At 38.9% G+C, this 14,878-nt stretch overlaps 1 protein-coding gene across 1 annotated transcript in view; it reads left to right on the top strand.

Moving 5' to 3' along the window:
• Window positions 1-14,878, top strand: part of LOC125233988 (fibrillin-2-like) — a 135,821-nt gene that overhangs the window by 99,212 nt on the left and 21,731 nt on the right. Inside the window, exons 43-52 of the mRNA XM_048140168.1 lie at window positions 362-368; window positions 4,403-4,412; window positions 8,270-8,410; window positions 8,784-8,884; window positions 9,392-9,490; window positions 10,289-10,429; window positions 10,905-11,124; window positions 11,582-11,752; window positions 13,149-13,251; window positions 13,849-14,145. Of these exons, the coding sequence (XP_047996125.1) occupies window positions 362-368; window positions 4,403-4,412; window positions 8,270-8,410; window positions 8,784-8,884; window positions 9,392-9,490; window positions 10,289-10,429; window positions 10,905-11,124; window positions 11,582-11,752; window positions 13,149-13,251; window positions 13,849-14,145 (1,290 nt within the window). The remainder of the gene's footprint in view (window positions 1-361; window positions 369-4,402; window positions 4,413-8,269; window positions 8,411-8,783; window positions 8,885-9,391; window positions 9,491-10,288; window positions 10,430-10,904; window positions 11,125-11,581; window positions 11,753-13,148; window positions 13,252-13,848; window positions 14,146-14,878) is intronic.

Genomic DNA, 14,878 nt, shown 5'->3' with positions numbered 1-14,878 from the left:
GGCCTTTTTTAGGGTTCCGTACCAAAAAGGTACAACAGGAACCTTTATGGTGCGACTCTGTCCGTCTGTCTGTCCGTCTGTCACATTCCTAAATATCTCGAGAACTACTAATGCTATCAACTTGAAATTTGGAATAGTTGTGAACATTGTGAACCTCTACAAATAGAAGGTATAATTTTTTTTAATTTATTAATTTTAATTGTAGAAAATGGCCAAAATGGGGGGCAAACTGTAAATTTCAAGTTACTAGGTCAATTGGGGTATCGTTAGAAAGAGCTCAAATTGAACGTAAATAAACTATTTTTTATAATTTTTTTGTTGTGGAAAAAAAAAAGAATTTTGAAGGAAAATGTAAAAAAAAATACCGTTCCCCCCCTTTATCTCCGAAGTTTACCAACGAAAAATTATGAAAATTTTAGGAAACATTGGTTTTATGCTAAATATTACAGGAAAAATATAATCGTGTCTGTATCTTGAAAAGTTTTTTTTAATTTACAAAAAACTTTTCAGATTTTTACTTTTAATTTACCCACCTTTGCGGATGTATATAGTACTTCAAATTAATACGAGATGTTACGTAAATCATCTTCTTTCCAATAAAGTAAAAATTGTTTAAATCGGTTAACATTATAAAGAATAATCCCTGAAAAACCAACATACTATGGTCGCGCAAATTAGTCAGCGAATTCACCGAGAGATGGCGCTATACACAATAATGCTCATTAGTACCTATACTTTTGTCTTCTAGTCAAGTCGTTAGAGTTATGTGAAAACATGAGATTATTTTAACTGGGCAGTTTGAAAGTTTGTACGGAACCCTCGGTGGGCGAGTCCGACTCGCACTTGACCGGTTTTTTAAAAAAGCAAACTTTCATGTTGTTGAATGTTTTACTTAGCGTAATATATAACTTGTTGTTTATTGTATGTAATGTCCCAAATGTTTTATTGAACACCAACAATATATATGGCGTATTTGGAAAAATATGCAATATTGAGTCTTCTATCACTTTCTAAATTTATTGACAGGTATGCAATTTTTACTTACTAGGTACGTAATTAACTTAATATTCTTTTAATTTCAATAGTTACTTACTTTTTTTTACAAATCCGTATAAAAAAAAGAATACCCATATTATAAGTACTTATATTTTTTATGAAATTTGACATTGTTTTAAAAACATTTTTACTTCAATGAAATCTAGACTTTATAAAAATGCAAAAGCGATTTTAATTTTAAACTAATTAAGGCAAAAATTTTGACCAAAGAACCAGTTTCGGTCCTAAAATAGTTCAACTTTGATGCTTAATATCACAGAATCAATGAGCTGTGAAGTAGGTACCTAATTATGGGATGCTAGTTTGTTTAAAGACGATACTGTTAATATGATACGCTTTAGAAACTATCGTAATATTCATAATACCAATGGATTCAAATCGAAGCTCATCGGAGTAGAGAATATTTAATATATCATGGAAAAAATACAAATGTTTGCAAACAACAGTGGCTTTATACGTAACTGCAATATTTGCAGGTCAGAACGAAATAATGAAATGTACAGTGAAGGTCAAATATGAATAAAAGCGCGAGCGGAGCGAGCGCAATTTTTTTTTCATTATCATAACGCCGCTCCTGGCGGTTTGACCCTAGTGTAAATTCGCCACTGGCATGGACCCCAAAAATATAGTACTTTTGCGTACTATATATGTATCATATAGAATATAGTACGCTGACATATTAGTCGGGTAGCGATAACTTTTGAGGTTTCGATAATATTCATGTTGCTTATTTTTTGCATATAGTTTTTAGACTATTGATCAAATATAAAAATAATGTTTTGTGCGTTCCTAGGTACTTGCTTAGCACGAACTTTAGGTATTTCTCTTTTTAAGCAGTGTTCAGTCAAAAAAATATTCGAGAAGAAATTATTTGTATTTGTCTAAAAACAAAGTGGTTGCCGATGTATATATGCATTTTGTGCAATTTTCATCCATGGGTTTAATGATATTTAAAAAAATTCTAATATTGATCCTAAAACCCTTAAAAAAATATTAGAGTCAGTAAGTGAAGTCTTGTACGATTCAGGGCATTAAAATATCTTATTTTTTTAAAAGTGTGCGACATTCATAGATTGCTTATATTTAAAAAAATATTTTGTAATAAAAACCCGTTCAAATCCTCAAAAAAATTTTCATGTTCATAAGTTGACGTCTATATTATTATAATATAATATCGAGTCATCAAATTTAATTTGTGCGGTTTTGATCAATGGGTTTTCAATATTTGACGATATTTCAATAGCAAAGTATTTTAAATTTTCGCGCAGTGTGGCGCGCAACCGATAACCAATCAGGTTGGGGCGTGCCACTGGCGCGACGCCGCGCTGCCTCGCGGCGTAAGTACATACGTCTCGTGCGCAGTCATGCATAATTTAGGGTTGCCAGATGGTCGGGATTTGACGGGATTCTCCCAATTTTTTGCATGTCTTCCCAATTAAAACTTACACATATATTACTGAACTTTATTTTATTATATTATTAACGAAAAGACCAATCTGTATATTTCGAAAACACGTGAAGGTATCGCATCGAAAATATGATTTCATTTTACATTTCCCTACGAAATCCTCGTAATTGCGGTAAATTCGCCTTTATCCCAATATGGGGGTAATTTGATCCAGTATAGTCCTATTCATACACCGTGATTATATTTATTATTGTAACTATTAATTTCAGTTTTTCGTTACACAATACAGGGTGTAATTTTTATAACGGGAAGTATTTAAGGAAGTAATTAACTGATCATAGAGCTGATGCAAAACCGAAAAAAGAGTAACGTTTTTTTCTATATTTTCCTAGATTTCCAATTATAATGCAAATTAAACGCACGGCGGTACAGTAAATGGAGTATAAAATCTTTCGCGATTTCTTTCCCAAATTTAGTTCTGCCAGGCACTATTGTCACAAAATGAACGAGAAAGACCAGCGTGTGTGTATGTATACACTGTGTTTTTATTGAATTCCGTTAACTTTAAGGAAAGGTTCTTTAGGTCAAAAACAATTATTTATCTATGAATCTATATATTTACATATGAATTATCTATCGTTTCTTGATCAAATCGGGGAAATATTGCAAAAAGGCCAGGTCAACAGTACTCGAAACCGACGAGCGTGTATAAGAAACGTTATGAAAGTGTGTGAAGCGAAAGTGGTTTGTCAGGATCGTAGTAAATGGAAATCCGTGATCTCTGCCTACCCCTCTGGGAAACAGGCGTGATTGTATGCATGTATGTATGTATGTTATCTATGATACCAGCGTCTTAACTTGTACGGTTATCGATCTATTTAAAAAAATCCTATAAAATTTCCTAAAGTTAAATCCGTGTGAGAAACAAGAATAAAATAACATTCAAATCTAAGTGCGAGGCCTACCGGGCCTGGGTAGCCGCCAGCAGAGTCAATGATCCGAATGCCTCCGAATTAAAGAAGCGTTATAACGCTGCATCCAGGTTCTGCAAGAAGCGTATTGCTGCAGCAAAGTTCCAACACACCTACAGAATTGGCGAGAGACTGGTTAGTCAGCCTGCTGGGACTCGTAATTTCTGGTCTCTCGCCAAAGCTGTTCAGGGGAACTTCTGTAAGGTCTCCCTTCCTTCTCTTCATAAACCTGACGACTCATTGGCTCACTCCACAAAAGAGAAAGCGAATCTCATGTGTTCTCTTTTTGCGTCAAACTCGACGCTTGACGACGGGGGTAGCACACCACCCAGCATCCCGCGCTGTGAGGCATCCATGCCCGAGGTGCGCTTCACTCAAAGTGCAGTTAGGCGTGCACTTTTTGCCCTCGACGTCAATAAGTCCAGTGGGCCTGACGGTATACCAGCTATTGTGCTGAGAACGTGCGCTCCGGAGCTAACCCCGGTTTTGACGCGCCTTTTCTCGCTTTCATACTGCTCAGGTAAATGCCCGTCATCCTGGAAGACTGCTTGGGTCCATCCAATCCCAAAGAAGGGTGATCGCACAGACCCGGCCAACTATCGGCCCATAGCGATAACCTCCCTTCTCTCCAAGGTAATGGAGCGCGTGGTCAATAACCAGCTTTTAGCGTACCTTGAAGACCACCAGCTTATAAGTGACCGGCAATACGGCTTCCGCCATGGTCGTGGCGCTGGTGATCTTCTGGTATACTTGACTCATCGTTGGGCCACCGCCATTGAGAGCAAGGGAGAAGCACTGGCAGTCAGCCTAGATATTGCTAAGGCTTTTGACCGGGTTTGGCATAAGGCGCTTCTTTCCAAGCTCCCTTCGTACGGGCTCCCAGAGGGGCTTTGCATGATATGCTATTAACTAGCAATATCCATTGTTATGCGGATGACAGCACAGGTGATAGCCAGTACACGGGTCGTGCAAATGCCTCTCGAGAGCAGGTATTGGAATGCCGAATGCAACTTGTGTCTGAAATCGAGGCCTCTCTTGAGCAGGTATCCGAGTGGGGTAAACGTAATCTCGTCGAGTTCAACCCCAGTAAGACACAAGTTTGCGCGTTTTCCGCTAAAAAAATCCCATTTGACATAGCGCCTGAATTCCAGAACACTCCCCTTACCATCTCCAAGAGTATCGGGATACTCGGTGTCGACATTACGAATGAGGTCCAGTTCCGGGGTCATTTGGAACTCAAGGCCAAACTGGCCTCTAAGAAGCTCGGGGTACTCAATAGAGCGAAACAGTACTTCACATCGGGTCACCGGCTTTTACTATACAAAGCACAGGTTCGACCACATATGGAGTACTGTTCTCATCTCTGGTCTGGGGCACCGAAATATCAACTTCTTCCACTTGACTCTATCCAACGCCGGGCAGTTCGTATTGTTGGCAATCCCGAACTCACAGTCGGTTTAGATCCTCTTAGCCTCCGGAGAGATGTTGGCTCTCTGTGCTTATTCTACCGTCTGTACAACGGGGAGTGTTCTGAAGAACTTTTTGACCTGGTGCCACCGTCGCGCTTTTATCACCGCACCTCCCGCCAAAGAAACAAAGTTCATCCTCACTTTCTAGATACGTGGCAAACCAAGAACAAACGGGCCTCTCGCTCATTTTTGCCCAGAACATGCAAGTTGTGGAATGAGCTACCTTCTGAGGTGTTCCCCTTGCGCTATGACATGGGGTTCTTCAAGAAGCAGGTATTTAGGGTTCTTAAAGGTCGGCAACGCATAGGTGACTCCCCTGATGTTGCTTATGTCCATGGGCGGCGATGACTGCTTTCCATCAGGCGGCTCGTCTGCTCGTTTGCTGCCTATTTCATAAAAAAAAAAAAAAACATTCAACCAGTGTCTAGTAATTGACGTCACATGTCACAATAAATAGTATTCTGAAAGTATAAAGGCCGTACTACACTTTTTGTTTACTACACGAATTGATTCATTAAATTTATTTTTTAATTACTTTCTTTTTCTTAGAGAAATTAATTGTAATTCACCTAAGCAAACTTCCCTTAAAGTTAACGGATATCAATAAAAACACGTTGTATACCAGGTGGTTCCCGATAATGAACCTAACTGCATGTCGAATTTCATGGAAAACGAAAAAAAAAAACACGGTGTACGAGTCATACAGTCAAATTAGACTAACTTGGGTTCTTGCTTAGAAATAAAGTCATACCGTTGTATAAACTACTTACGTAGGTACCTTAAAGACAATTGACAGATTTTGACAGTTTTGGTTCAAAATGTCATTTTGACAGTTTTGGCCCAAAATATCGTTTTGACAGTTTTGACCCAAGATGATGTTTTGACAGAGTTGACCCAAAATGTCAATTTGACAATTTTGAGCACCACTGCCAAGTTGATCGTTTTAACCCAAAATGTAAATTTGACATTTTTGACCCATAATTTCATTTTTACATTTTTGGACAAAAGTGACATTTTGACATTGTTAACCCAAAGGGCAATATGACCGAATTGACACAATGCAATTTTGACAGTTTTGACCAAAATATCAATTTGACAGTTTTGGCAGCAAATGACAATATCATCGTTTTAACCCATAAATACCCAAAGTGTAAAGAGAAGTCATTCCGTTGTCAACACGACAGATTACACATACCATAAAGGCAATTGACAATTTTTGACAGTTTTGATTCAAAATATCATATTGACAGGTTTGAAATTAGACGTCAATTCGGAAGTTTTGATCGAAAATATATTTTGACAGTTCAACAGATAATCGCCAATTTGATCGTTTTAAAGCAAATGTTAATTTGACAGTTTTGCCCCTACATTTTATTTTTAATTTTTGACCCAAAGTGACATTTTGACTCTGTTGAGCCAAAATTTCAATATAACAGAATTAACACAATGTCAATTTGACAGTTTTGACTCAAAATGTCAATTTGACAGTTTTGACCAAAATGTCAATTTTACTTTTTGGACCAAAATGTCAATTTGACAGTTTTGAACTTTTGACCGAAATGTCAATTTGACAGTTTTGACCAAAATGTCAATTTAACAGTTTAGACCAAAATGTCAATTTGACAGTTTAGAGCAAAATTTAAATTTGACGGTTTTGACCAAAATGTCAATTTGACACTTTTGACAGCAAATGTCAATATGATCGTTTTAACCCAAAATGTAAATTGAAGTCATTCCGTTGTATAAGATATAGTACCTTAATGGCAAATGATAGATTTTGACAGTTTTGATTCAAAATGTCATTTTGACAGGTTTGATCTCAGACGTTTGACAGTTTTGATCCAAATATATTTTGACAGTTTGGTCCCAAAATTTCATTCTGACAGTTATGACAGCAAATGTCAATAAGATTCGAGCCAAAATGTCAGTTTGATAGTTCTGACTCAAAATTACATTTTGACAGTCTTGTCTTGACTCAACATGCTTTTTTGACATTTTAGACTCGTAATTCCAGTTTGACATTTTTTACCCAAAATCACATTTTGACAGATTATATGATCAAAATGACTTTTGACAATTTGTTTGTAATAATTATATAATAAAGTTACTTTTCAGTACAGATGGTGTTTTTTTTACGCGCTAGCGCGAGAAGTATAAGTAGAGGAAGACTTCGAAGGGCCATCTGTACTGCAAGACGTTATGTATGATACACGTGCGAAAAAGGAAATTCATAACTCATGTCAACTTAAGATACTCCCTCCGGTCCTGTTTTAATTTATCGCCCCTCGTTTCGAACTTCCTTTTCTCCGCACTTGTATCGTAAATCGTAATGTCTATTATAAAAATAAAATAATGTACAACAAAAAGCGATATAGCGGGTGGATATGAAAAATGTCATTTTGATATATTTTGACAAATGTCAAAATAAATTATACAGATTTCGATAAATGCTTTTTGCCGGCCGGGACCATAATATTCATACTAATTCGTGTTACGAGTAACAAGGCACGCTAATTTTTAATGGAATTATTTTATGCCTGAAATAATTTATATCTGGGAAACATAAATATTATTTAGTTAAAATGCTACTCTAATACCGAACACAACAGGCTTTGAATTAAATAGCTTCATTTGGGCGCACAGTTTAAATAAACTTGCGTTTTATACGCAACGCGTCGTTTGTCGATTGCCGAGAGAGGTCATTGCCCTTCCCGCTGCCGCGCTGATACCTACACTATCCGCGCCGCGTGGATTGCGCCCGCTTGACTCGATCGTACGCAAATAAAATTAATATTAATATCGTATTATTTAAGGAGCAATTGATTAAACTTGCACAAATTCATGTATCTTATTTATCATGTCTTTTAAGTTGATGAGATGTGAACTCTAGTAACTCTAATATTTTTTTGTAATGTTAAGAATACATTTTAGCTAAATTATTGCAATTTTAATAAAGCAATTGTTTAAGACAGCACAATATCAGTTTATTGGCATATTTTAAGGAGTCAACGCGACGTTTCTTATTTTTTTTAACATGAATATTTTTTTGTATCTGTTTCGCTAGGTATGACATAATACCATATCGCAATTGACAAAATTTGCACAAACTACTTATACATGTTAAAAATATCATTCTAAATCCAACACAGTTACATGTTTTATCTCGAATATTTTTTTGAGCAAATTAGGTCAAAACAAAAATTATAACGACAATTTACCAAATTACTGAAAAAGCAACTTAGGTACTTTGCACAAAACGAAATGTAAAATGTATAAATTAACAATGTATCTATTAACGAAAACAGAATCGACTTTAATATTATTTTAACTTAGGGCTCAAAATATAGCCAGCGCCGCAGGACTATATGAAGGCTGGATGTTCTATGAAGACTTGGCAATCTGCGTGGACGAGCGCAAAGAGTTATGCTTCGACAACTGGTCCGCCGGCCGCTGCCACGACGCGCGCCCGTTACAACTATCCCGGCCAGAATGTTGTTGCTCCGACGGTATGTAAAACTTGTTTCACTACACAATAGAAGAATAACAAAGTACTTCGGGAAATGCGAAGTGCTCATACTAGCTACTTACGTTAGGGCCACCAACAGTATCTACTACCAAAGAGTTTTACTTCGACAATGGTCCTGTTATCTACACATTTTGCGGTCCTTATGTGTTTATTTCGAAGTTCATGTGGCTGGTCGGACTTCCGTGAGCCCGGAAATGGCCTGTGATTGATGATAACAGGTTATTAGTGAAGGTTATAATGTGAATTCAAAGTCTTATAACAGGTATTCTATAGGTATTACAAGATTTTGTTACGCTTCAGTAGAAGAGCAATCTTATGTTGCTGTGGCAATAACCCTGTTGTAATGTTTGAAGGTGCGGCTTGGGGTCGAAGATGCGAGCGCTGCCCTCCGCCAGAAACACCTGAGTTCTTGCGTATCTGCCAGGGAGGCATGGGTCGCCCTAACATCACACAGGTAACAACTTAACGACCGGGGCCTGTAGCGAAGAGTGCAATCATTGACGCTCTTGTATCGTAAGAATCTCTCTTTATCGCTCTTTCGTATGAGGACTGTTATGACGGAGTTCTGACTGTCAATCATTTATGCGTTTGTCATGAAGCGTCAATGATTGGATGTTTGGCTAGAGGCCCAGAAAAGTGTTGGCTGACTAAACAAAACTTTGGTTGCTACATTACATATCTGACCGTACTTAGGCTCTGATTCCACCATTGATGACGAGGAAGAAGCGATTACGACTAGAAACCAGGAACGAGGTGATGGGCAGTGGGGTTTTCTAACTTTTGATTCTTTCTTGAGCTAAAATTAGAAAAATAGAGTAGAAAGAGAGAGAGTTTATGGCTTACTCCCACTTAGTAGAACTAGTGTATGGCGTATCGAGATATTTTCTAACGTACAGGCTTTTCCTGTAGTTTGTTTATTCAAAAAAATACGTTTTTCTTTACATCTCGTTTTTATTTGTAGGACTTGGACGAGTGTAAAGTCCGTCCAGACATCTGCCGTGGTGGAACTTGTATTAACACGGACGGATCTTTCCGCTGCCAATGCCGTGATGGATACCAGGTATGTCTGTCTTAGTCACGTTAATATATCACGTTGTATAGTTTTTAGTTTTATGTTGTATGGGTTAAATTGTGGCGTAGGCGAGAGGCTGGCAACCTGTCACTGCAATGTCACAGTTTCGGTTTCTTTCAACCCCTTATTTGCCAAGAGTGGCACTGAAACGAGTAGTTTCATGTGCTCTGCCTATCCCTTCATGGGACACAGGCGTGATTATATGTATGTATATGTATGTATAGTTTTTATAATATGTTCAATAGGCTACTTGCCTCCTAGTCAAATCAGCTTCTTTTTAAGAACTGTCAAAACGAATTTGAACGACTTGCTAACATGGAATTTATATGAAATCGAATTGAGTGACGTCACGGTCAATTCAGTTACTTTATATATGTATTTCTACCTGACTTATTATATAGAAATTGGATTTAAAAATAACTTCTGTCCATGTTTTTCTTACAATTATCTAATGCTTTATTTCGTGCATGGTATAAAATATTTTATTTTGAGAACAGTCAAGTAGCCTATTAGCAGCTGAAGAAGTTGCACAATGCACATAATTATCATGCGCAATGCGCATGTGCATAATATTTTTCAAATCCTAGTGTTCTGTTTAGCTATTTGTGATGTTTTCTATGAAGATGTAAGTAAAGCTGTCGAGTTTATGGACTGCAAACCATAAACAAAGATTTGGAGATTTTTTTTACGAATACGTCAACACTTGAATCATTCCAAATTGAAAATTTTATACTACTACTGTATATACTTTCATATCCTGTGTTTAAAGTTGTTTTTTCTTCGCAGCTGGATTCCACTGGACTAGCTTGCGAGGACACGGACGAATGCCTCGTGGACCCGCGCATCTGCGGCAACGGCACCTGCACCAACAAACCGGGCGAGTACGAGTGCACCTGCAACCAGGGCTTTATGCAGGGACCAGAGCAGGTCAGTTGGTGTTGACATTCTTTACAACTAAACAAAAATCTAAATCGGTTTGTTTTTTAATCAGTGGCTGTACATATTCTTGAATCAGACCAACGAACGAAATTGTGATTATTTGACATTTAATTCATTATTTTTATTTTCATTCTTTCATTTCATTCATCCCATTTATTCATTTCATTAATTCGCATCATTCATTCGTTTCATTCATTTCAATTATTCATTTCATTCATCCCATTTATTCATTTCATTAATTCGCATCATTCATTCGTTCCATTCATTTCAATTATTCATTTCATTCTTATTATTCATCCATTTTATTCATTCATTTCATTCTTTTATTTCATGAATTCATTTTATTTTTTCACTTATTTAATTAATTCATTCATTCGTTTATTCATTCATAGGGTTCTTTTATATGTTAATTACATTCATTAATCTTGTTTACAAATAAAACATTATGTATTTTTCTGTATAGACGTGTGTGGACATTGACGAGTGCGCCGAAGGCATGGCGGGTTGTTCCTTCCGCTGTCACAACACGCCCGGCTCTTGGCGCTGCGTATGCCCGTATGGCTACACGTTAGCTGCTGACGGAACGCATTGTAAAGACTTGGACGAATGTGCGGCTGAGCCTTCGCCGTGCCCGCACGCGTGCGAGAACGTCGTGGGATCGTATAAGTGCACGTGCCCTGAGGGTAAGTCATCCAGTTATTTGTCAAACTACTATATACCTACTTACGGCGTTTTAGAAGAGGCAACTGTATATAGAAACAAATTATTTAGGTAAATATCCTCTGTGATGACGCCGTAACTCGCATTTTTACAGTGTTTATCCTCCTTCTTTCCTCTTGCCTTCCGAAGGCAATATAATAGGCTAGTTTCCCACTAGTCAAATCAGCTTCTTTTTAAGAACTGTCAAAACGATTTGCTAATATGGAATTACTCTGAAATACTGAGGAGTGACGTCACGGTCAATTCATTTCTTCATATCTTTCTCTTTGACTTATTAAATAGAAATTATGTTTAAACATAACTACTGTCCATATTTTTCTTCTAATTATGTGCTGCTTTATTTCGTGCACTGCATAAAATATTTAATTTTAAGTATAGGAAACTAGCCTATTCAATGTAAAATATACCGACTGTGGACAGGTTACCGCCGAACGTCCGCTCCGCACAACGCTGAAGACGCCTGTGAAGACATCGACGAGTGTGAGGACGACTCTCGCTGCTCGCCCGGCGTGTGCGTCAACACGGATGGCGGGTACACCTGCGATTGTGATGCTGGCTTCGAGCTGAGTAGCGACGGTACTGCGTGCATCGGTGAGTACCTACACCATAGGTACCCGGAGAAGTCATCTCACATTAGGCTTGTGCCGTTTCGTTCGTTGATCGGAGCGCTCCGATCTCGTTCAATCGCTCCCACGAACTAGTTCGCTCTTTTAGGTATTTTAGTTCAGCCAGACCAGCGACCACTGCGGTCGGAAAGATCAGAACAAATGGGACCGAATAGTGTCAAAATGATACGAATAGGCCACAGATAGTAACATTCCGAGCCCAAAGGTTGTAAATAACCGAAGTTTAATATGAAAACTTTACGTTTTTTTGTCGCTCTGCTAAGTAGCTCTCGCCCCGGTCGTCGCCGCAGTCACACACTCGTTCTCGATCCGAACCGCTCGCGCTCGCCGATCCTATACAGAACTAAATGAGCAAAGACCGATTCTCAGATCACGGAAAGATTCAGTTCATTTCGGTCATCTATGGGATTTTATTCCTAACAGTTCATAGTTCGTGAACGACACAAGCCTATTTCACATTCTACTGGCCCATTCCACAATAGCGTCTTTTGAGTGTCAGCGTCTTGTCAAGTTAACTCTATGGCTGATGTTCGACGTAGTTTTAGCTCAATTGTGCGGTATATCTGTTTTTAGGGTTCCGTAGTCAACTAGGAACCCTTATAGTTTCGCCATGTCTGTCTGTCCGTCCGTCCGTCCGCGGATAATCTCAGTAACCGTTAGCACTAGAAAGCTGAAATTTGGTACCAATATGTATATCAATCACGCCAACAAAGTGCAAAAATAAAAAATGGAAAAAAATGTTTTATTAGGGTACCCCCCCTACATGTAAAGTGGGGGCTGATTTTTTTTTTTCATTCCAACCCCAACGTGTGATATATTTTTGGATAGGTATTAAAAAATGAATAAGGGTTTACTAAGATCGTTTTTTGATAGTATTAATGTTTTCGGAAATAATCGCTCCTAAAGGAAAAAAAAGTGCGTCCCCCCCTCTAACTTTTGAACCATATGTTTAAAAAATATGACAAAAATCACAAAAGTAGAACTTTATAAATACTTTCTAGGAAAATTGTTTTGAACTTGATAGGTTCAGTAGTTTTTGAGAAAAATACGGAAAACTACGGAACCCTACACTGAGCGTGGCCCGACACGCTCTTGGCCGGTTTTTTATAAGTCGAAATAGCTGCGAAATTGCGTGGAGAAATTATGAATAAATTCATTGATAAACTCGCCATGCACTTTTGCAGCTCACTTTATGTGGTTAAATGTAAAATACGCGAAGATTAAAATAGTAATCTACCTTTTAAAGTCATCCCATGACACCTCGAGACTTAAATACTGGCTTTAGAAATATCTGTTATCTACCGTATTACCTATTGACATTAAGACTACATTTTATATTAACAATATTAAATTTGATGCAGACCGTCGGACAGGACAGTGTTACCGCTCACTAGTCGGCGGGCGCTGCGTGCCAGAGCCATGGCCGCGCGCCGCCGCGCCGCCAGCACCCAGTCAAGTCACCAAGTAAGTGGACCGAATATGCCCTTCGAAGAAAATAGAGAAGAGATCTAACGCCATTAAAATCCCAAATAGAAACCCGGTTTCAAATTTATAATTCTATATTTTTTTGTAAAAAATAGTTATTTGTTTTACAAGGGGGCAAAGTAGTTGTTTAACCGCACGTGCCAATATTGATACCCGAGCAAGCGAAAGATTCCAATATTGAACCGCGAGCGTAGCGAGTGGTTCAAAAAGTGGAATCTTGAGTGTTGCGAGGGTATCAAGGCACGAAGGTTAACCAAACTTTGCCACCGAGTGAAACACACAATTTTTCACACCAACACGAACAAAATACTGACTATAAAACATCAAAATAAATCAAATCTATCAAAAAATCATCATTTATAGGTAAAATTTAGCAGCCATATTAAGACATTGGGTTAAAATTTGTATGAAATTACTTTGCCCCCTTGTGGATAAAATGCAATTTTGCTATCTGTTTTCGAATAGCAAAGAAAGCCTTTACCAGTTGGTGTGGTGAAAAAAACATTATTTCTTTAAAAAACTTCTGGAATTGAAGCACTTTGTTTATTCATTTCTATAACGCTTTGTTACACCCAGGGCGATATGCTGCTGCACACTCGGCGTAGCGTGGGGCTCGGAGTGCGAGCTCTGCCCTCAACCAGGCACGAAGGAACGCCTCGACCTCTGCACGCCCGAGAACCTCACGCCGCCCGGCACCCACGGCACTCACGGCGGCGGCGGCGGCAGCGGCGGGACCGGCGGCGGCGGCGGCGGCGGCGGCAGCACGGGAGGGGGAGATTCCATGGTGGTACCGGACATATACGGGGATGTGGACGAGTGCGCGGCCATGCCTGGCCTTTGTACGCCGGGCAGATGCGTCAATACTATTGGCAGGTGAGTCAAATGGAAAGAGACGAGCATTCTCTAGGGGGGCGGCAGCGGCAATACCGGCGGTGGTGGGTGTAGCACGGGAGGAGGAGATTCTATGGTAGTTCCGGATGTATACGGGGATGTGGACGAGTGTGCGGCCATGCCAGGACTCTGTACGCCTGGCAGAAGCGTCAACACTATTGGCAGGTGAGTCAAACGGGAATAAAGCACCATTCTCTACGGGGGCGGCGGTGGCAGCGGCAGTACCGGTGAAGATGGTGGCAGCAGTGAGTCTAATGATTAATTTTAGTATTTTAGGAGCATTCAACTGGTCTTGCTGACTAGGCTCCGTAGCCGAATGGCATTTCTACGACGCGAAACAAAAACGAAACGCTGCGAAAGGCAGTCTAGCTCTGTCGCGCCAATACGCAAGAGCGATAGAGATAGATATCTACAAGCGTTTCGATTCGTGAGCGTTTCGTGACCGTTTGTGCATTCGGCTACGTACGCTGAAATGTGTTTGACTTGCTAGATGTAACGTATTTTCTTACTTGGCCAAATGAAGAAACTTCTAATCTAGCTTTCCCGTACAAAAACAGGATCTTTCGTCTGTTATTTCTTTATCATTTTATAATCGGTGATTATTATTGTTTACTGTTGATAATTGGCATCCATTCATCATCATTGGTCTCAAAGTCTAAATATAACAGACTATACAAGCAGTGTCAAGTGGGGCGACAGCGTTTTTCATGGCTAT

The sequence above is a fragment of the Leguminivora glycinivorella genome, chromosome 15, assembly GCF_023078275.1.
Source record: "Leguminivora glycinivorella isolate SPB_JAAS2020 chromosome 15, LegGlyc_1.1, whole genome shotgun sequence".
NCBI classification, from domain to species: domain Eukaryota; kingdom Metazoa; phylum Arthropoda; class Insecta; order Lepidoptera; family Tortricidae; genus Leguminivora; species Leguminivora glycinivorella.
This window is presented reverse-complemented; position numbering and strand designations above follow the sequence as displayed.